At 40.0% G+C, this 23405-nt stretch overlaps 1 protein-coding gene across 7 annotated transcripts in view; it reads left to right on the top strand.

Moving 5' to 3' along the window:
- Window positions 1-23405, top strand: part of WDFY3 (WD repeat and FYVE domain containing 3) — a 353725-nt gene that overhangs the window by 178428 nt on the left and 151892 nt on the right. For 6 of the 7 annotated variants that reach the window (XM_073637114.1, XM_073637116.1, XM_073637119.1 and 3 more), the window contains 6 exons: window positions 6114-6280; window positions 8752-9219; window positions 9908-10009; window positions 12965-13158; window positions 16314-16771; window positions 22106-22189. In XM_073637114.1, coding sequence (XP_073493215.1) covers window positions 6114-6280; window positions 8752-9219; window positions 9908-10009; window positions 12965-13158; window positions 16314-16771; window positions 22106-22189 — 1473 coding nt within the window. The remainder of the gene's footprint in view (window positions 1-6113; window positions 6281-8751; window positions 9220-9907; window positions 10010-12964; window positions 13159-16313; window positions 16772-22105; window positions 22190-23405) is intronic. The other variant, XM_073637120.1, reaches the window with a different exon arrangement.

Raw genomic sequence — 23405 nt, 5'->3', positions numbered from 1 at the left:
ACGATGCCGCAGGAGGAATATTGATGACAAATCATAGAGACGGATAATACGAATGGTAAGAAAAGAGCCCAGGATAACTTATAAAGAGATTAAAGGTGCAACAACAGTGTCAGATCGCACCATCCGTCGTTGTTTGATCCAAAGTGGACTTCATGGGAGACGACCAAGGAGAACACCATTGTTGAAAAAAAATCATAAAAAAGCCAGACTGGAATTTGCCAAACTACATGTTGACAAGCCACAAAGCTTCTGGGAGAATGTCCTATGGACAGATGAGACAAAAATTGAAGTTTTTGGCAAGGCACATCAGCTCTATGTTCACAGACAGAAAAATGAAGCATGTCAAGAAAAGAGCACTGTCCCTACTGTGAAACATGGAGAAGGCTCTGTTATGTTCTAGGGCTGCTTTGCTGCATCTGGCACAGGGTGTCTTAAATCTGTGCAGGGCACAATGAAATCTCAAGACTATCAAGGGATTCTAGAGAGAAATGTGCTGCCCAGTGTCAGTTGCAGGTCATGGGTCTTGCAACAGGATAATGACCCAAACACACAACTAAAAACACCCAAGAATGGCTAAGAGGAAAACATTGGACTATTCTGAAGTGGCCTTCTATGAGCCTTGACCTAAATCCTATTGAGCATCTTTGGAAAGAGCTGAAACATGCAGTCTGGAAAAGGCAACTTTCAAACCTGAGACAACTGGAGCAGTTTGCTCATGAGGAGTGGGCCAAAATACCTGTTGAGAGGTGCAGAAGTTTCATTGACAGTTACAGGAATCGTTTGATTGCAGTGATTGCCTCAAAAGGTTGTTCAACAAAATATTAAGTTAAGAGTACCATCATTTCTGTCCAGGCCGATTTCATGAGGTTAATTTTTTTTTAAATTCTGTGGAAGCAGGGTTAAATAGCAATGTCTGACTTTCATTTGCTCATTTTCATAGATTTTTAATTTACTATTACTTTTGTCAGATTTAAGTTATTTCTGAGACCATTGTGGGTTTTTCTTTCATTAAATCAGGGGTACGAACAATTTTGACCACGTGTGTGTATGTATGTGTGTATGTGTATGTGTGTATATATATATATATATATATATATATATATATATATATATATATATATATATATATATATATATATATATATATATATATATATATTATATAGTGTGTATGTACTGTATGTGGGTTCTTCAAAGTAGCCACCTTTTTGCTTTGATGACTGCTTTGCACACTCTTGGCATTCTCTTGATGAGCTTCAAGAGGTAGTCACCGGAAATGGTATTCCAACAATCTTGAAGGAGTTCCCAGAGATGCTTAGCACTTGTTGTCCCTTTTGCCTTCACTATGCGGTCCAGTTCACCCCAACCTATCTCAATTGGGTTCAGGTCTGGTGACTGTGGAGGCCAGGTCATCTGGCGTAGCACCCCATCACTCTCCCTCTTGGTCAAATAGCCCTTACACAGCCTGGAGGTGTGTTTGGGGTCATTGTCCTGTTGAAAAATAAATGATGGTCCAACTAAACGCAAACCAGATGGAATAGCATGCCGCTGCAAGATGCTGTGGTAGCCATGCTGGTTCAGTATGCCTTCAATTTTAAATAAATCCCCAACACTGTCACCAGCAAAGCACCCCCACACCATCACACCTCCTCCTCCATGCTTCACGGTGGGAACCAGGCATGTAGAGTCCATCCATTCACCTTTTCTGCGTCGCACAAAGACACGGTGGTTGGAACCAAAGATCTCAAATTTGGACTCATTAGACCAAAGCACAGATTTCCACTGGTCTAATGTCCATTCCTTGTGTTCTTTAGCCAAAACTTGTCTCTTCTGCTTGTTGCCTGTCCTTACAGACCAAAAGTTTGGACACAACCTTCTCATTTAAAGATTTTTTTCTGTATTTTCATGACTATGAAAATTGTACATTCACACTGAAGGCATCAAAACTATGAATTAACACATGTGGAATTATATACTTAGCAAAAAAATGTGAAACAACTGAAAATATGTCTTATATTCTAGGTTCTTCAAAGTAGCCACCTTTTGCTTTGATGACTGCTTTGCACACTCTTGGCATTCTCTTGATGAGCTTCAAGAGGTAGTCACCGGAAATGGTTTTCACTTCACAGGTGTGCCCTATCAGGTTTAATAAGTGGGATTTTTTGCCTTGTAAATGGGGTTGGGACCATCAGTTGTGTTGTGCAGAAGTCAGGTGGATACACAGCTGATAGTCCTACTGAATAGACTGTTAGAATTTGTATTATGGCAAGAAAAAAGCAGCTAAGTAAAGAAAAACGAGTGGCCATCATTACTTTAAGAAATGAAGGTCAGTCAGTCTGAAAAATTGGGAAAACTTTGAAAGTGTCCCCAAGTGCAGTTGCAAAAACCATCAAGAGCTACAAAGAAACTGGCTCACCTGAGGACCGCCCCAGGAAAGGAAGACCAAGAGCCACCTCTGCTTCTGAGGATAAGTTTATCCGAGTCACCGGCCTCAGAAATTGCAGGTTAACAGCAGCTCAGATTAGAGACCAGGTCAATGCCACACAGAGTTCTAGCAGCAGACACATCTCTTCAAGAACTGTTAAGAGGAGACTTTGTGCAGCAGGCCTTCATGGTAAAATAGCTGCTAGGAAACCACTGCTAAGGACAGGCAACAAGCAGAAGAGACTTGTTTGGGCTAAAGAACACAAGGAATGGACATTAGACCAGTGGAAATCTGTGCTTTGGTCTGATGAGTCAAAATTTGAGATCTTTGGTTCCAACCACCGTGTCTTTGTGCAATGCAGAAAAGGTGAACGGATGGACTCTACATGCCTGGTTCCCACCGTGAAGCATGGAGGAGGAGGTGTGATGGTGTTGGGGTGCTTTGCTGGTGACACTGTTGGGGATTTATTCAAAATTGAAGGCATACTGAACCAGCATGGCTACCACAGCATCTTGCAGCGGCATGCTATTCCATCCGGTTTGCGTTTAGTTGGACCATCATTTATTTTTCAACAGGACAATGACCCCAAACACACCTCCAGGCTGTGTAAGGGCTATTTGACCAAGAGGGAGAGTGATGGGGTGCTACGCCAGATGACCTGGCCTCCACAGTCACCAGACCTGAACCCAATTGAGATGGTTTGGGGTGAGCTGGACCGCAGAGTGAAGGCAAAAGGGCCAACAAGTGCTAAGCATCTCTGGGAACTCCTTCAAGATTGTTGGAAAACCATTTCCGGTGATTACCTCTTGAAGCTCATCAAGAGAATGCCAAGAGTGTGCAAAGCAGTCATCAAAGCAAAAGGTGGCTACTTTGAAGAACCTAGAATATAAGACATATTTTCAGTTGTTTCACACTTTTTTGTTAAGTATTTAATTCCACATGTTTTAATTCATAGTTTTGATGCCTTCAGTGTGAATGTACAATTTTCATAGTCATGAAAATACAGAAAAATCTTAAAATGAGAAGGTGTGTCCAAACTTTTGTCTGTACTGTGTGTATGTATACATATATATAAACTTTTTTTAACTTCATCTTGTTTCAGGAAACAACAAATGTATGTAGCCACAATGATCATACCCCAACCCTAACTTTTATATTGAAGTATCTAATGAGCCTGTGCAAAGATCATTGTGAAGGGAGGGGGAGCAGGGTCAGTTGTGACATGATTGGTGGATCTTGTGGAAAGGAACTGCTGAAGGGAGACCCCGCAGATCCTTTCTGCTGCCACCTCTTGTGATTGATCCCCACCCCGCCTCCCACCTGATGTCACAGTTATGTCAGTCGGAGACCGTGGTACGGATCTGCCTTCTGCACCTACATGACGTTCCGCACCCCCCTGAGGGACGAGTAAGGTCAGGTTGGTACTTTATGCACAGACACTCCCTGTCCACACGGGTACAGGGAGGCAGCAGGGAGTGAGAAGAGGAGGCCCACCCAGTCACTGACGCGGCACCACACTCGCCCACAACCATGACAGGCGGAGAGGCTCCATTCACTAGCTCCAGTGAAGCAGAGCCTAGTCGGCCTGGAAGAGCTGCCACCAGTTTCTATTTGATATAATAACACAAGATTATTATTATTAATCAGCCGTGTACAAAAGGGTTTCCTGCCATTTTAACCCCTGCCTCTGCTGATAAGGAAACTGCTGTAAACTCTTCTCAACTTTTCTTTTTGGGAAAAGTCCTAGTGGCCAGTGTGAAAATTGTTATTTTTTTCTATATAAAGATTAATTCCAGAATAGATAGATAAATTGATTTAAATAATTGTTAATTTTTTAATGATGGCTTCCCTTTTAATCAATGCATAGCTTGAAATTCATTCTTCTACTGAGCCCTCTACGTCTACTATCTCATTTACTTTTTCATTATAACCCCCACAAAGGACTTTTTTGAGAATTTGTTCTTCCATTTTAATATGCATCAGTGAGAAGGTATCGGATTATGTCACACGGGCTCTTTTAACATTGTACTTTCGTTCTTCCTCATTATTTAGAATACAAATGGTTGGATGGATTAACGTGTAATATTATATAGAATATTTAATAAAAGAAGCTAACACTTCAACTGTATGTAAAACGAACAAACTGAATCTTGGCCATCTTCTTTTGAGACAATTGGGTAATTTGTGTATGTGATCAGCAACTTTCGATCTGACTGTGGAGTTGGTAAGCCAAATCTCCGACTCCTCAATTTCCTTGACACTGACTCCAACTTCGACTCCACGACTCCGACTCAGATTCCGATTCCCTCATACATGGCTCATGTTTAAGTTTAAGTGATAAATTTACTGTGGTAAAATGAAAACATCAGGTTTTTAATCATTATTATGATACAATAACCAAGCTATTTAGATAGAACGTTAAATGTATTTATTGGAATACAACTTTATAGATGCCCTCAAATCTAACCTAATTTTAACGCTAGAGAACAACCTCTCTACACTAACTTTTGGTTGGTGGCAAAGCAGTAATCACATGAGCAACATCTCTAACAATTTCAGGGTATAAAGGAATTGCCTAGTGCACAGTCAGTTTTGATGAACAACTGAACTCTTCTACTTCTTTGAAAGCAAGTGAAAAATTTTGTAATTCCACAATTGCCCCTTTTCCAGCACATCTCTTCAAGATGGAATAAATTTTAGGTGTTCTGGCAGCAATAGCCAATTTCCTCACTTTGCTAATCAGAGTTGCAGCATGTCCCTCTTGCAGACTATCTCTTATTGCCATTTGCAGCTTGTGCACAACACCGCGCATGTGATGAATAGGAGAGAGGTGTGAAGCAGCTTTAACAAGATCATATAATTGTAAAGAATCATTTTGCTGTTCTACTTTAGTAATATCTGTTTGTTCCTCCGTTATGGGAACAGGACTGTGGCCTTCTATCTTCAACATACTGAATCTGAAATGTTGTTCTAGCTGCTGTTCACCTTCATTATTCTCATTCATCAGTTTAATTTTACTTATAATATTTGAAGCATTTTCAGTTATAATAGCAAGAACATGTTCTTTTTTGTTCTTAATCCTGCTTTCCTGTTCACTCCAGCAGTTCTGAGATGAGTGCAGGCATTCCTTCCCTGTCTGTTTTTTTTTTTCTTTTTCCCCTTATCTGTAGAGGAGGAGCTTCACTACTAATCATATACATAAACTGCAGCACAGATTAATCTCGGCTAAAAGTCTAGACCCTTAGATCAGGAATAAGACAGACATTTATAGAACACTTTATAACTTTCCCAAATTCTTATGTAAAAATATTCCCCATAAACTGCGTTGAACTACTGTACCAAATTTATTATATATTTTATGAGTCGGTCAATTTTATTCCGACTTCACCAAAATGGACACCACAGTCATGCTTTCGATATGTATAGAAAATAAAAATAAGCTATAAAAGGATATTCATTCAAAATGGCCGATCTTCTGTGTATTGTATAGAACATGATATTGTAAATGTGTTAGGTGCAGACACTTCAACATGTTTTTGTGTAGACTGAAAAGTATATCTATAAAACTATATGCTTGTTCCCCCAGCACCATATGTCTTTTTCCGCTAAGAAATCATATTGTGCTCTATATTTAGGTGCTATTAAATGCATGCTGCATGAAGGAAATGTAATGCTGTCTTTCCTGTAGGCTAGAACAAGCTAAAGAGAACGAATCCAAAGACGCACTGAAGGACTTGGTTAACCTAATTACTTCTCTAACAACATACGGTGTCAATGAACTGAAACCAGCCGGTTTAACCACAGGGGCACCTTTTTTGTTGCCAGGCTTTGCTGTCCCGCAGCCTGCTGGAAAAGGTAAGAAACTGAATTTCCATGTGTTTGTTTGCTTTTTTTGCCAAATTATAACCTCCTTGTATATGTTATCTATTTAGATTCTGTGAGCTACGTGGTTAAATTGCGCAAAGCTTGGAGTCGTAAAAAGTGTATCGATAATCATATTTATGTGATGGGAGAAAATCACATAATAATATAGTGTTAGTGTATATTATCTGCAGAATGTACTTTAAACTACTCTTTCCAATCTTAATAACCATGAATGGTTGTTTTTGCTTTTTAGGTACTTTTTGCATTATGATTTATGCTGTTAGCTAAATCTCATGCTGTTTGTTAATGAAAAGGTATATAACCTTGTCAGATATTAATCAGGTGTACTTCTCAGCACAGTGTTCTTCCTTAACTTCCTTAAGACAGTATAATGAAAGTAATTTATCTACCCCTGTCTTTGGCAATGGGTGACTCTCATGAGGTTAGGAGGCATGGAACCATAGTAGTGCATAAATAAATGGTGTTTATTGGCAGTTTCTTACAGAAAGTTAAGTATCGTTCAAGCTACTTTTAATAAATGTACGCTCATCATTTGGGGCCGAAGGTAAGATATATGGTCTAGTCCAGTGGTCCTCAACCTATCTTACCTTGAAAGCCACATTCAGTTCTGAGAGATGGTCATCCAGCGCGCACACCATAGTGTCACCCAGAGCCCTGATTACCGATATAATAACAGCCAAAGCTTTCGCACAGAAAGCACCTTGTGCCACCTTCCCTTATGGGTAATTTGTTTACATACAGGGGTTCCCACGTCACCCCTTTTGGGACTAATTCTTGCATGAAGCACTCCCACCAAACCATCGCATTCAGCTTCAACACCACTCTAACTAATGGCATCATTCTGTGCAGGGCAACTTACAAAAGTCACAATCTGGAGACCTTGTCTTCATAGCTGGTTCTTGCAACTTGTGCTAATGCACCAAGTTGTTAGACAGCTGGGAGCCTCACATCATGGATCTGCGAGCCACATATGGCTCCCAAGCCGCAGGTTGGGGACTCTTGATCTAGCTCCCATTGAGCTCCCATTTTATGATTTATGCAAGGTATACTAAGCAACGTTGGTTGCACAACATTACGTCTCATATAAGGTGAGCAAACAAATGGCTCACTTTTTGTTGCAATCATAGACAATTAATAAATGCACTTTCACAGTCCAACATTGCAATGTTGCGCAGCTAAAGTTGCGCTGTGGTTGTTACTGTGCGGTATAATGGCACATCAACCCAAACATCTTTAATTCTTGTTTTTAAAAAAAAAGAAAAAATTCTGCAAAGTTGGATGGCCAAGTTTATTTATGATCGTTTAGATTTATTTTTTTGTTTGTGTAATGTCTTGCTTTTAATTTACTGATCTTCTCAATCAAAAATACTAAAGGAGTTGTCTCATCGCCCGTGACCTCCTTTAGGATTGTCACACCAATTTGCTTTCCCTGCACCATGGTAAATTTTGTCCAGGGAAGTTGTGGGCAATTGGACATTTCTCCACCTGTGCCCTCTGCAGGGAAAAAGAAGCATTTTTCCCTTCCTGATGGCTATTTACCTGGACTTGTAATATATAAATGGTTCTAATTTGCCAAAATAGGAGAATACTGCTTGTACAGAGTCCTGTGGTCACCGGACTAGTTCAGGACTGCTGACAATTAATACCACTGCGCAATAGGAACACACTTATAGATGTGTACCGGACATCCCCGTGTGTGCGGGAAGAGCAGGGAGGTGGAGAAGAGGGGCGACTTTTTCTCCGCCTCCCTGCTCTCCCCGCACACACTGGGATGTAAGTTACACTACAGTGGGCATACTGCCCTGCAGGAACTTTGATTGACAGAGGTCCTGGACTAGTCAGGTGGCTGCAGGCTTCGTTTTTTAAATACGTACATTTAGGCAACATTGAAAAGAGTATTAGACGAGCTTTATTAGCTTTCTACTAGCTTTCTAACGTCTTATCGGGGTAAATCCTGATGAAAGGTTCCCTTTTAAATGCAGATAAACAAGATATTAGGAAATAACATTAGTGTAAAATATGACACACCTGGTATCCTACCATCCAAATGGGTACTGTTTGAGGGTTAATTTATATCTGCAACATTGGCACTGTTGACCTCATATTGTAGCCAATGCAGGTGGTCATAACTCATGGCAGCTGTGGTGGACCATACCGCCAAAGGCTGGGAGCCGCCTGTGGTGTAGGTTGCTGACAATTAGTATAACTGAGGACAAGCTAATGTTGAGAAGACCTCTTCCCAACTTTTCCATAATTTTTTTTCTATTTTGTAAACCAAAAGAGTGGGTCCTTTTGAAATGGTTTGCTATGGAAAACCATGCAATGTCAATTACATACAGAGTAGACGAGGATCTTTATAAACAGCTTGGTCTATTGGAGAGTGTTGTGCACGACAATGTTTCATTTAAGATGACCATTTACAATATTTTGTCTACTTTCAGGTCTGAGTGTGAGGAACATTCAAGCTTTTTCCGTCCTCCAGAATGCGTTTCTTAAAGCAAAGACCTGCTACCTTGCACAGATCATCCTGGATGCCATCACCAATATATACATGTCAGACAATGCCAATTATTTCATTCTGGAATCCCAGCACACTCTATCCCAGTTTGCCGAGAAGATTACCAAAGTGCCCGATGTGCAAGTGAAATACTTTGAGATGCTGGAGTTTGTAGTTTTCAGCTTGAACTATATCCCTTGCAAAGAGCTGATAAGCGTCAGCATCCTTTTAAAGTCCAGCACCTCTTTTTCTTGTAGCATTATTGCTACCAAAACACTTTTAAAATTTATTCGGCACCACCACATTTTTAAAGATGTCTTCAAAGAGGTGGGACTTTTAGAAGTAATGGTCAACCTTTTGCACAAGTATGCTGCTGTATTGAAAGACCCTGCTCAAGCGTATATTGAACAAGGTAAAGTGGAAGTGGTATTACGAAAGAATATTTTACTGTAGCTTTAGACATGTATTACTAATATATGGTTAGATCTACTCAAATCAATTCTGGAGAAAAACTTTAAGTGCATTGAGTCATATCTTGTGCAGTATCTGTGTTGTGAAACGGTTTCACGTACAAGTTGGTGATTTCCCTTTTTTTTCTTAACCTCCACAATGATTTATGCTATTTAGAACAGATACACTAATGTATTGCTGGACTCAACCTAAGAAATGTATTATTTACGTCTAACTATGTGAAAGGTTTTCTATTGATGTCTATGGCCACTAAAATTGTCCAGTTGGCTCCTGGAATGGTCTCGCTGGCTCCTAGAATCTATAAAATCTTGTATTTCTATGTGCTAAATTAAAGAAACCTTCATAAGAGACTGCAGTTTCAGCATTTCAGGAGGTTTTGAAGGTTTATTTTGAGGTCTCTGTTTAAATGGGTTGGGCCATGAATAAACATTTATCACCTTTCCACAAGATAGTTAATAATTGTATGATCCCTGTGACCCCCACCAGTCACATGAACTGGGGACAGTGCCCCTCTTTTGAGTGGATCTCCATCTTTCCAGATTTTAGTTACGCCTTTGTATGTTTTATGACAAATGTATGTTGTATAGTTGTGTCGTTCACAATTTTTGTCATGAATGTGCTTTTGATAGGGTCCACAACGGTAATACAGTCAACTGAGGACCAAAGGCAATTGGCATTAGTGGTAATGGAAACTCTTACAGTTTTGCTACAAGGATCCAATACCAATGCTGGTAAGTTTACCACAATTTCTTGAATATGAAGACCTACCATAGAAAGATAACTTTTTGCTGGGAATCAACGTTATATTTATCATTTTCTTCACTTTTCTGGAAATTGACTATTATGTTGTGTTAAAAATAGTGTAAAGATATCAAGTAACCCGGTTGTTCTTCACCTGGTGGGATGTTGGGTTGGAAACTGTTTTGCCCTCCATTCCATGATCTTCACAGTTTAAAGAGTAGCTGTTGTTTTAATTTTTTTTTCATAACTCAATAGTATATGAGTATAAAAACCTTTGCATTGTATTTATCAGAGAAATCTGCTTCTTTCTCCTCTTGGAATGATCATTTTCAAAATTCTCAATTCATGGGTAGACTCTGCATTCAGTGAAGACAAATTCTTACATTACTGAGATATAGAAGATGGTAGTTGGTTTTTATAACATTCTATGTAGGGAGGGCAAAGGAGGAGGCTGGAGCTCTGCCTTTTTTCTTCTCCCTCCTCCTCCCCTCTCCACTCTACATAGGAGAAGACAGTTGCTGCTGATAAAATTCTATCTCAGTAATGCAGGGATGTCAAACTCAAACACACAGAGGGCCAAAATTAAAAGCTTGGACAAAGTCGCGGGCCAACCTTGATCATTTATTAAAAAAATGTCGTCTGCAATTGAGGAGATTTTTCCTGATCAAATATAATGATGAACTTTTTCATATGGAAACAAACTTATCCCAAGAACAAAAAACATTTTGTGTAATAGATCTTATAATAAAATATTGGAATAATATAATATGTTATGTAAAAGCAGTAAAAAGCATATGGCACAATGGCCTATTTTAAATATGTAATAACAAAGGATAAAAACCTTGAATGATACAGAAAATAAAGTATGATGCAAACCAAAGTGACCTCAAAACATAAAGATACCCCCACAGTGAATTCCTCCACACTCATGGTATGATGACCCTAATATACCCCCCCTTCAATCCTCCCCGAAAAAGAATGGTGACCGCATCACAGTATGATTATCCAACTGTAATGCCCACATAGTATAATGGCAACAAAAAGTGCTCCATACAGTATAATGGGCCCCACATAGTGCTCCATAGAGTATAACGGGGCCCTGCATTGCCTTCCATACAGTATAATGGCCCACAAAGAGTGCTCCATACAGTATAATGACCCCACAGTGCTCCATACAGTGTAATGGGCCTCAAATGGGTACATAGATAGGTTGAACTTGATGGACTCAGGTCTTTTTTTTTTCAACCTTTCTTCACCCATTATACACTTTGTCACTAAATTAACTAAAATTAAGACACAGTCCTCCACTCAGTATAACGGAGCACTGCATTGCCTTACATACAGTATAATGGCCACGAAAGTGCTACATACAGTATAATTACCTGACATAGTGCTCCATACAGTATAATGGCCCCACAAAAAGCGTTCCACACGGTACAATGGGCCCATATAATGCTCCATACAGTATAATGGGCCCCACCTTGTGCTCCATGCAGAATAATGGGCCCCACCTAGTGCTCTATACAGTATATTGGGCCCCACATAGTGCTCCATACAGAATAATGCGCCCCACGTAGTACTCCATACTGTATAATGCGCCCCACATAGTACTCCATACTGTATAATGGGCCCTACATTTAAAAAAATAACTACACACCCCTGCCTGGTCCCCTGCTACTTTGGTCTCTTTATGGTGTCTTCAGATCCTCTGCACATCTCGGCACAGCGGGCACATTGTAATGAAGTCACTGCGCTGAGTCGTCAGACGCGGAGGGGGAATGATGGAGAGGAAGTGTCAGCTGATGCTCTCTTTACCATCATTGATCTCAACTGTATCGGCATCCAGGATGCCGATACAGTTGAAAGTGCGATGAGGGGCGGGAGACCCGCCCAGCGTCGTGGGCCAAATGTACCTGGGGGACCCGCCTGTCGTCGTAGGCCAAATATGCTCACCCTGTGGGCCTGAGTTTGACATATGTGCAGTAATGTAACAATCTGTCTTCACTGAATACAGATTTTACCTGTGAATTGAGAATTTTGAGAAGAAAGGATTAGTCCTGGAGGAGAGAGAAGTTGATTTCTCCAATAAGATATATTACGGAGTTTCTTATTTTCATGTGTAATATTGATTTATGAAATAAAAAAGAAAACTTTTTACGTTTTGAAAAGCCGCATTTATTTCAGCATGGCATTATTGGCTTTCGGTGGTGACCTGACTATAAGACTCATCGAAATTTTAGATAATGGTGGTCTAAAGAATAAGGCTAATGATCTTTTCTCCTGCACTTAATATAATAGATGAAATAGTTATAAATTATAACTTGGTAATATCAGGAGTGCTGCTCACCAGGGTTGCCAACTTTTATTTTTAGTTTTTCTCGAGAGCTTATCAAAAATCACGGACAGTCAATATTTTTTACAGACACATTGAAAAACCATAACAACTCATTATAGGTGATATATATCTACAGCCTATATTTCTGATATGAAGACATTATCTGCATTCACTGTAAACTTATGGTAATTACAGTCAAAATAATCTGTATAAGTTTCTTCAGCTTCAAAAAAAAATCATGAACGTCTTAAATTTTTTTTTATAGACAGGTTAAAAAGTGTCCTATTTTTACGGACTATCCTGGAATTTATGGTTGGTTGACAACCCTGCTGCTTACTAGTGCACTTGCAGTAATAGTACAGTATATGTCTCATAGACTCCTGACTTGTTATGGCTGATTGAGGCTTGATCGATCATCATTTCTTTCTGATGTATACTGGGTGTCAGTGTTAATCATTTAAAAGCATTGAATCAGGATATCAGGAGGTTTACGGTCCCAATGCTATAAGACACTGTCGCTAGTCTGGCATGATGAGCTCAGTCTCCGTCAGATCAGGCTGTGCTTCTCACCAGTTCTAGCACATTGTCACAGTAACCTTGTTTTCTTTAGGTGTCTTCAGAGAGTTTGGAGGTGCGAGGTGTGTGCACAACATTGTCAAGTACCCCCAGTGTAGAGAGCACGCACTCATGGTGATCCAGCAGCTGATGTTGTCTCCTAGTGGAGATGATGACATGGGAACCCTTTTAGGACTGATGCATTCGGCACCTTCAACAGAGTTGCAGCTTAAAACTGATATTTTAAGGGTAAGGTGCTACCTTTATGTTTGTCAAATTTGTGACTATTCTATATTTTCTTGTCTCTTCGTGCTTAGTTTAATTTTCTTGATTTTTTTTCTCCACTCGAACAGATGGCAACATTCACAAAAATGATGACTCCTTCTCTCACTTCAGCTCTGTCTAGCTTTGTTTTATAATAAATTGCCATCACCGTTTCACATTTCCATAATCCAGCGTAGTTTAAATTAATTATATCGGTATCCGATAATAATTTTAATGTATCACACTTACTCATAGATAACAACATGACGAATAATTAACATTTCTATTTTTTTTTTCTCTGCAGAAACAAATTGAGCCCATTAAATGTCAGGTTCGGCAACATCCATAAAACTGATTGTATAGTAGCTTTGATGAGCCATTAGCACACTGTAGTGCACAGCAGATTTCAAGAACTCTTAACCCTGTTATGTCATTGCCCATATGGTAAAAAATTCAGTATAAAATGACTGAATCAAATCCCCCCATCACCTGCATCTTCTGAATAACAGAATAAAGGTCCCTTACTTAAATGGGAACTGTACATTCAATAAACTTTGCATAAATCAACAGTTTTGATGAATATAACAAACTTTGTAAAACATCATATCCGAGAATTCTCCGTACTTCTCCACTTATGTGACACTTTTCCACCTGCCTCCTAAACTCACCATCCTCTCTTTAAAAAAACACCAAAAAAACAGATCAACTTTGATTTGCTCAGTAAGGTGGCGGGGGTGATAAGTGAGAAGCAGCGTGAAAGAACCACTGGAGGGAAACAGAAAAATAGAGCTTTCTAACAAGTCTTTTACCTCCCCCCGAGCTGGATTCACATCTACACTGATCAGCACTGTTATGTAATGTTCTAAATACATTTACTGTTTTTCTCTGTATGCAAACTAAGGAATGAGGAGCTGTTTTTGTGCTGTGTATGCGAGAGATCATAGCTGCTAGTCTTATCCCACCAGCTCAGATTGAACTTGCAGAGGGGAAAAATGGTGTGAAAATGAAGGATACAAGTCACATAATGGACAGAAAAGGGTTATTCCTCATTTACACACACATGAAAACTTATTCTGAAAAGTTTCCTGAACGTATGGTTCCCCTTTAAAGCAGATCTAACATCAGCTTTCATAAAAGAAATTGTATAGATTATTACACAGATCTCATAGAGCAGATAAGGCTAGTGTACTTGCTGCAAAAATCCATCTCAAAATGGCCATATAATCTTTTTACTAAAGCTCTAACCCAATCTCTGCTGACCTAGCCTGATTGACAGCTACTTAGTTTCCCTTCTGCCTGCTGCTGAGATCTCATACTGCTCAGTACAAGCTGCAGCTCTCAGTCAGGCTGGGTGAGCAGAGACTGAGTACACTTGAACTAATGAGCTCTCTCAGTCTTTAGCTAGATTACAAATGATCACTTTATAACAAGAATTATTCAGACATTCTGACATGGATTTTCAAAGTAAGTACATCGGTATCATCAAGTTTAAAGAGATTTATTTAATAATGTATTTAGTTTGTATTGAGAAATCTGGTGACAGATCAGCATTAAAGGCCTATCAACGTATTCCTTAATTTATTATCAAAATTGTTCTTTAGCCGAGGAAAACAAACCTGCTCTCAGATGCATGCTGTTCTACATCAGTCAATAGTTTGCAGTCGGTAGACTGATTACAGTTTGGTGTAAAATGTACTGTGTAGCTTTCTAATGGTTTGTGAAAACGGATATTAAATTAAAGTTACCTGCAGTCATTCATGTTACTATAAGACTGCCCCATTACTAAAGCCAGTAATTATAGTAAGATTATATTAGGACATGACAAAACACAAACCGAATTCAAAGCACATAGGGGAAATTCATAAAGATTGGCGGTCTACATACCAGTTTTGATTCAGGGTCCGCTAACGCATAATGTGCGAAATTCATTACACGAATTTAATGCATCCTTCAACTTCTCGTGCCAGAGTCAGAGATGTGCTCCAGTCATTAGTAATGTAAATTATAGTGAATCAGTTGGACTATGGTAGGCCATACCCTTCCCACTAAAATCCACCCACTTTTTAAAAAGATTGCAAAGCTGGGGAAAAAAATACCAGAAGTTACACAATTTTTGGCTAACTAAATGTTATAGGGACATTTTTTAAATTTCAGTTTTCTGGTGTAAAGTGCTTCATACATTTTTCCAACCACCTCTTCCCCCCAATAAAAAAAATCCCACACATGGAATATATGATTTGCATGAATTTGATGTGTTCTTTTGATACTCTTTGACCCTGATTCATCAGAGTGATTATGCCAGAATTCTGGGGCAAATCGCTTTGAAAAGATGCAAAATTTTTGCGCAATGAGGGGTTGCTCGACGTTTGTTTAAGACTTCTGGCCGTTACTGGGGCATGATGGTGGAGTGCCATTGTTCATGACGCCACATCTCGTTTAATTCATGACAAGCTGTGATATTCCTTATGCCAGAAATCTTACTCCAGTCTCTGACTGGAGTAAGTTTGTTACATGGTGCATGGAAGTGAACAACACTTGCCAGACCCTCCAGATTTGTTATGAATCAGGAGCGTCTAACTCAACCACACAACCACATCAAGACCAGAGTGAAAATCACCAGTCTTGATGAATTGGGACCTATGTGATTAACTTGTCAATTTTAAAATGTGTGGAGCTGATCAAAAATGTTGTAAGATGTGCCACCGTTACAAATGCAACCTTTTTGGGTGCAAAATGTTGTTGGTGTAAGAAAGAGAAAACTGTCTGAAGTGCCTAGCAAGTTGATCCAAGTATACTATACCTTACGCACCATTTTTGCACAACTTTTACCATTCTTGCTACTTACTACTTCTCTCCTATTGTTTTTTATTTGGAGGAAGGTTGGTACATAATTTACAGTCATTAACATGATAGGTTATGTAATGAGACTTTGTTGTTTTTTGTGTGGGTGGGGGCTGAGATACCAATAAAACAGAAGAGTAGAGTATATTTTGGGGTGTAGTTGGAGTTAGTAATTAGAGTTTGGCATAGAAGAAGGCAGGTACAGTCTTTGGAGGTGGCATTATATGGAGACTTTTCTTACTTTGATGTATCTGTTTCAATTTGCTTGGAATCTAAAATGTTGTTTTTGTGGTTTCTAGGCATTATTAATAGTTCTGAGGGAAAGTCACCGAACAAGGACTGTTTTTCGGAAAGTTGGTGGATTTGTCTATGTGACGTCTTTGTTAGTTGCAATGGAGAAGTCTCTTAGTTGTCCACCAAGGAACGGTTGGGAAAAAGTCAACCAGAACCAAGTCTTTGAACTTCTGCACACTGTTTTCTGCACTTTAACAGCAGCTATGCGATATGAACCTGCAAACTCCCATTTCTTCAGAACCGAGATCCAGTATGAAAAACTGGCTGACGCTATTCGGCTACTTGGCTGCTTTGCTGAATGTCGCAAAATCAAACCATCAAATGTCTTCCCATCCAATAATCAACCATTTCAGAGACTTCTAGAAGAAGACCTGGTGCAGTTGGACTCGGTGTGCCCAGTATTGAGGCACTGCAGCAAACTTTTTGTATATCTGTATAAATTATCTACGGACTCATTTGACAGGTAGGTTTATTAACTCTCTATATGCATTATGGGAGGCATCTGAAGAAAATGATTAATGTGGTTATATATACCCGTAGTATTCAGTCATTCTATGACTTGTTTTGTACTTTTTTTTATCCTCCTGGTGGATATTTAGCTTTGTGTGATTCTTGCTATACAGTACATTTTGTATAATTAGTTCATATCTCAATAGTAGGTGCGAGAAATCAGATATAGTAAGAAATATTGTAATCACAAAAGCTTCAGCTAGAATATTTCTAACTAATATAAAATACAAAAAAACATGCAATTTCTCTATCTTAGAATTAATTTAGTATTTTTTTTCCTCATTTGTTTCTCTGAGTAAAATCCACTGAACGTTATTTATGTTACTAAGGTTAGGGGAGTGGCGGCAAGCAATTATTTAACAATTGTTTATCCATTTTTACCTTTACTAAGGCCTTGTTCACATAATGTTGCATTCACTTGTAACATGTATCCCAGAAATCCTCCAAACGTACACGCTAAACATGTCTGTAGGGCTCCATTTAGTTAGCCAGAGTTCAAAGGAGCGTCCTTCCGGCCTCAGGCTGGCTGCTATACTTTAGTATTCCACAAAAACAAAGGTATTGAAGAATGTAGTAAACTACACTGCTCAATCAGGAGAAAAAAAAACCCACAAACTGTGTGGTATACGTTTTTCTTTAAAATAGATTCCTATAGGTGGCTGTTTCCATTATGTCATCGGTCAAAGCCATCCACATATGCCATGATCTGTTCTCTCCACGTCCCCACTTCTCTGTAGTTCTAAGGTTTGTCCACCTCTGACAAGTTTGTAGCAAGCCTGCAGCTTGACAAATCCTAACAGTATGTCATGTACGCACTTAAAGGTTTCAGCTCTGCCTGCTGGTTCCAGTGGTCGTCACGAGACAGCAAGTATGTGATTTGCCTAGTTGCAGTCACGTGCCTTCTAGATTCTCAGCTGCTTCTCAATTGAATCTGTTGAACAAAGCGGTTGATTCTGGGAGTCTACATGTGACCACAACTATGTACGTCTCATATTAGCGGTCACTTGACAACTGCTGAATCTTATCTGTGTTTACATTACACTCTGTTAGGATTCTGCAACCTGTAGGTCTTGCTGAAAACTTGTCAGGGGTGGAAACTCCTTTGAGTAGTTGTTTAGGTGCTTTGTTTTCATGCTTGGTCTGGAATTGTGTTCGCTAAAACAAGGTAAAATGTTTCTTTAATAACTATTGTCGTAACTTTGAGTTTGTCAACGCCATTAATATTCTGACAAGACAGAAAACCAAACTTGCCGTCAATGTCTCCAGGTGAGATGTGTGCAGAATAACACTCCCGGGCATGTTCTTAGTCATTTGTCACATCATATTGAGGTGCTTTGTCTCTTACGTAACCTCCCTCAGATCTCGTCAAGTTATGGATTAAGATGGGATTAAATGAATCTGATGTAGCCAAGTTGTAAAAATTTAATCTAGTTCTGACATACTTAGAATTAGGCCACTTTCAGTATTTGGTCAGCATTTTACATCAGTATTTGTAGCCAAAACCAGGAGAGGAACAATCAGATGAAAAGTATAATAGAAACACGTCACCACTTCTGTATTTATCACCAACTCCTGGTTTTGGATTACAAATACTGCTGTAAGATACTGAACATGTGAACGGAGCCTTAAACTTAGAGTTGTCATCTAGGTGAATTAGAGTAGTCCTAACAAACTGTCAATCAATATTAAGTAACCTCAGAGCCTAGGCTGTGCAGCACCTATGCAATATCCTAATGGCACTATAGTATTTGAAGCAATAGCATTCACTGAACAGCCCTTTAACCCTGTTCAGGATCCACGAGGAAGCACACGTTTATCCAAAACATATTCCTTAACCAGAGATACCGATCTGTGGGCAGATGGGTTTCTGCCAGCCTCATCAGCCCAGTTTCCATCCATTGAGGGGTTGTTCTCATCCTTCATCTTCAGGATCTCCTGATTGATTGACATTTTGGGCCAGCAACATCATGGTGCCACGAGCCCAAACTGTGCGCTCTCCAGTGCTACACTGAGAGGCAGCCTCGCCTCTGCCACTTCCCAAAGTGCATTCACTAATTCAGCCACTTTAAGAGCAGGGCTTGCAAACTCTATAAGAAAGAGCTTAAAAGTCCTGCACTCCTTGCTTAAGAGACCGACTACCCCTGATAGACTGCAGAGGTGGCAACAAGCTGTAAAAAATAAATGTAAAAATCCCACCTTTCTTGAGAATGGAGATAACTTTTATTAAAGGGTACATTTCAAAGTTGCTTTTTTTTACATGCTCCTTTCAATTTTAACCATTACTTACTTGATAGTATCCCTTTAACGTAGGGTGCAGTGGACATATTATTGTTTCAAAATTTTAGGATATATATTTTCTGGTGTTTTTTTTTTATTATAAAAAATTCTGAAAATAAAAAGTGAATGAATTAAAGAGGTTGTCCAATACACCAATTACCCCTACTGATCGCTTGGTATCACCTCCCATGGCAGCCGGATGTAAACAGCATAGAGAGTGGAAATCACAGCTCTGTTTAGTGGCTGCTGCGGCCAGTTCCCACTATATTTAAAAGGAACCCGACAGTTGCTACCTGCTGCCCAACCCTCGGGCTGCATGTATCCGTCACTGGCTGCACGAGTCCAGCCAGGTATGTTTGACTCTGAAATGCTGCAGCCCCTGGAGTGACACTCTAGCAGAGTCCCTGCGGACCGGTATAGGGAGCGTCCTGCCACCCCAGGGGATCGGGTGGGGAGAAGCTGGCAGGGTTCCCATTAATAGGAGCTGATCTGCAGTACCCAGCAGCTGCCACTAAATGTAGCTGTGGCGTTCCGCTCCGTGTACTCTCTACATCCGACCACAGAGGTTATAACAGCTGATTGAGGGGGGTGCCAGGGGTCAGACCTCCACTTATGTGATATCCACGGATAGGTCATCAATATAAAATCAGTGTACAACCAGGTTTTGCCGCCTAATCTGACATTAACATAATGTAAGGGCAGAGACCCTGGTTCCAGCGATGTTACCTAGTGGGCTGCTTGCTGTAGTTTTGATTAAAATCACTGTTTTATCAGCAGGAGATGCTCACTAGAGGCCTAGTAAACCTGCTGCCATGTAGTCCGCTGAGCTCTGTATAATCCCACCCCTACACATAGGCAAAATCACTGCCAATCGGTGGTGGGTACTGGGGTTATACAAAGCTCAGTATTCAGAGAACTGGTAAATCTGCAGCAGATAAGGCAATGATTTTATCAAAGCTGAGGCAAGCAGCCCAGTCAGTGATACATCGCTGGAATCGGGGTCTGCCTCTATGCTGCTCTCAGATGGGGTAGCAAAAAAATTGGTGTTAGATTCCATTTTAATGGGCATGTCCAAGACTGGCATATTAGTTATATTGTAGGGCAGCACGGTGGCTCAGTTGTTAGCACTGCAGCCTTGCAGCGCTGGGGTCCTGGGTTCAAATCCCACCAAGGACAACCAAGGAGTTTATATGTTCTCCCTGTGTTTGCGTGGGTTTCCTCCAGGTTCTCCGGTTTCCTCTCACATGCCAAAGACATACTGATAGGGAATGTAGATTGTGAGCCCCAATGGGGACAGTAAGGTTGATGTTGTTTAAAGCCCATTACAGATATTACAGCATTGTTATAAATCTTCCCCAAAGTCTACTATCGTGTATTTTTTATCTTCTGATGCCTTTCGATTTGTTTGGACTACTGCCTAAAGCGGATCTGTCACCAGATTTCACGCTACTATCTGTATACATTATTAAATAGATCTGAAACCTGTCTAGGCTGGTGTATTGGCTATATAATTCTGATATTAAGATGAACATTTGAGTCTATCTATATGAGGGGTGCACAACCTTTTTTTGGCCTAAGGACCACATTGTCTTACTTAACTAATCTGGGGGCCTCACTTACCTTCTTTGACATTTGTGGCATATTAAAAGTATATACCGTAAATGTCTGATGGGTACAAATTCTGTTTACAGGACTCTTACCTCCAAAAATCAGCACTCTAATGGTACGTTCACACTGAGTTTTTGGACGAGGATTTAGAAATAGATTCTTCTCCTAAACTGACAACACAACCTGTGTCAGATATGGATTTTAATGGTAAAAGCTCCTTAGTGCACGCAGTGCTGTCTCAGATTGTGCACCCCTTGTTTATAGAATGAAATAGATCACAAGTCCAAGCGTATTCATTCTGCACCCTGTGTGACTGACAGCTGCAGCTTGTACTCGGCAGTATGAGATCTCAGCAAAGAGGAGACACACTGAGGAGCTGTCAATCAGTCTATGGGCAGAGAATGAGTTAAACTTTTATAAAGGATTATTCAGGCAGCCTGATATAGATTTTCATAATAGAGACTTCATCAGGTCTAAGAAATCTGTTTAGTAATGTATGCAGTTTGCATTGTGAAATCTGACTGATCCATTTTAAAGTACGTTCTCATACAGCAGATTTGCTGCAAAAGTCTATTTTATGCCAATGGGGTTGTTTCTGGATTTCTGCAAGCCTTATTCAGATATATGGAACAGTTGCAAAATTTTTGCAACATGTCTGCAGTGTCTGAATTTTTCCGGACAGACATTTTTATATCTTGTTTGAGTTTTCCTGTAAAATAGACATTTCAGGAGACTTACCCTGTCTGGTCAGCGCTCCTTAAATTTCTAGTTTAGTAAATATGTTCCTTTTCAGGGGGGAGCATTTCTGGAGTCTTTTTTTTTTTTGTGCTGTTCTCTCTTATTCCTCCTGAATAATTTGACTGTGGGGTGTCACCAGTTGGGGGGTGTTCATACACTGTCTAATCAGTGCTGACAATCTCCGATTAAGGGCACACTTTTTCGAATACTGATAACGCCTAGTTGTCAGTTTATTGATGCATTTCCAGGATGTGGAGCAGAGGAATGGAAAATTGCAGCGGTGTAAGAAGTGCTATTTTGATGCCCAATACACGTATTTCTAAGACTTGTCAGGAGTGCTGACTGATCCTCTTTAATGTGACTTGAGCATGCTTCCTCCATAAAGACTCATGCAGTTTTGAGAAATGGTAACATAGTTGTAGATACAGGACAGACAGGAAGAGCAAATGGGGTAGCACTAATTCTTGATAAGCTTCAATTCAGACTTGCACCCACAACGGTGGTTGAAGAAATCAGCATGTTTGTTTCCAATCTATGTACATCTGTCCTTTGCGCTGTGACTTTTCTGTGTAATTCTGTCCTTCGCTCACTATACGACTAACACAACTTTTTCGCTTGTCTTTCTAACTTTCTTCTATCCTGCTTATATCCATCACATCTGTAGTCGGGCAGAACAGATCCCACCTTGCTTGACAAATGAGACTACTCTCCCATCGCCATGGGGGACCCCAGCTCTATCCAGAAAAAGGTACTGATGCATCCATTAGAAGGGCTTAAGTAATAATTCAGCTTGTATTAAAGTATTTCTTCAATGATGGATATTCTTTTCACATTACTTGTGGTATCGAAAGTGTTGGGCTTAGTGCAACACAATGACCGTTAAAGGGATTTTTGTTTCTTCATCTGAGAGCATCATGATGTTATAGCAAAGACCCCGCCCTCACCACTGATTGGCCGCTTTCTGTGTACACTGTGCATAGACAGAAAGCTGCCAATCGGTGGTGGGGGCGGGGTTATACAAAGCTCATGAATATGGATGACTGCAAATAAGCATGATTACTAGTCCTCTAATGATAATCTGCTGATAAAACAGTGATATTATCAAAACCATAGCAACAGCCCAGTAAGTGACACATCGCTGGGAATCAGGGTCTCTGTCTCTACATTATGCTGCTCTCAGATTAGATGGAAAAAAAACTGATGACAGATTCCCTTTGAAGTTAAATAACTTCTCTTTTGTGAATTCTTCCTTATATCTTTCTCGCGTTTAGTGGGTTGTAGCTCATTAGCATCCTACATTTGTTGTAAAGGAAAGTGGCTATTATAATACCTGGGACTTTGGGGGAAATCTTGATTTTACAAAGCACCCAGTTTGAGCATATGGTGGGTTTGTTCTGATAAACAGAAGCCAATCTTAACAAGCAGAGCTGCAGTTTAAAAAAATAAAAATAAATAAGTGATGGTAGAAAGAACAGCCGTCCGAGCCTCTATTGTGACAGGAGGTGGATTCCTCACTGCTATTAGGAAGCCAATAGATTTGCATTGTATAGTTGTCAAACACTAGTACATCTTAATTGTCGCTAATGACTGTGAAAAGTCTGGAAAGCTACATTTTAACTGTTAAAAACAGTGAGGCCGACTTATGTTAGTCATAACTGTTTTGTCTATGGCCAGCACATAGAAGCACACATTTCTGAAGCTACAAGTCTGCAGTCACTCTGTGACTGCAGACTTGCGATTCCTTACATCACGTGCACTGCACTCCGTGAGGATTCTCCGGTGCTGGCGGTGGGTACGTGAGTGCAAGTATGTAATTTGCATACATGCGGTCACGTGCCGATTAGATGGGCGTGTAATTGCTCAATGCAAGTGTACTGGGTGAGGCTGGAAATATGCAAATCGAATACTTGCGATTACATGACCTCTCATTCCCAGCATCGGAGAATCCTCACAGTGTGCAGTGA

Source organism: Phyllobates terribilis, unplaced genomic scaffold (genome assembly GCF_046119375.1).
Source record: "Phyllobates terribilis strain yellow unplaced genomic scaffold, ASM4611937v1 Scaffold_1__5_contigs__length_1240528914, whole genome shotgun sequence".
In the NCBI taxonomy this organism is placed as follows: Eukaryota; Metazoa; Chordata; class Amphibia; order Anura; family Dendrobatidae; genus Phyllobates; species Phyllobates terribilis.
This window is presented reverse-complemented; position numbering and strand designations above follow the sequence as displayed.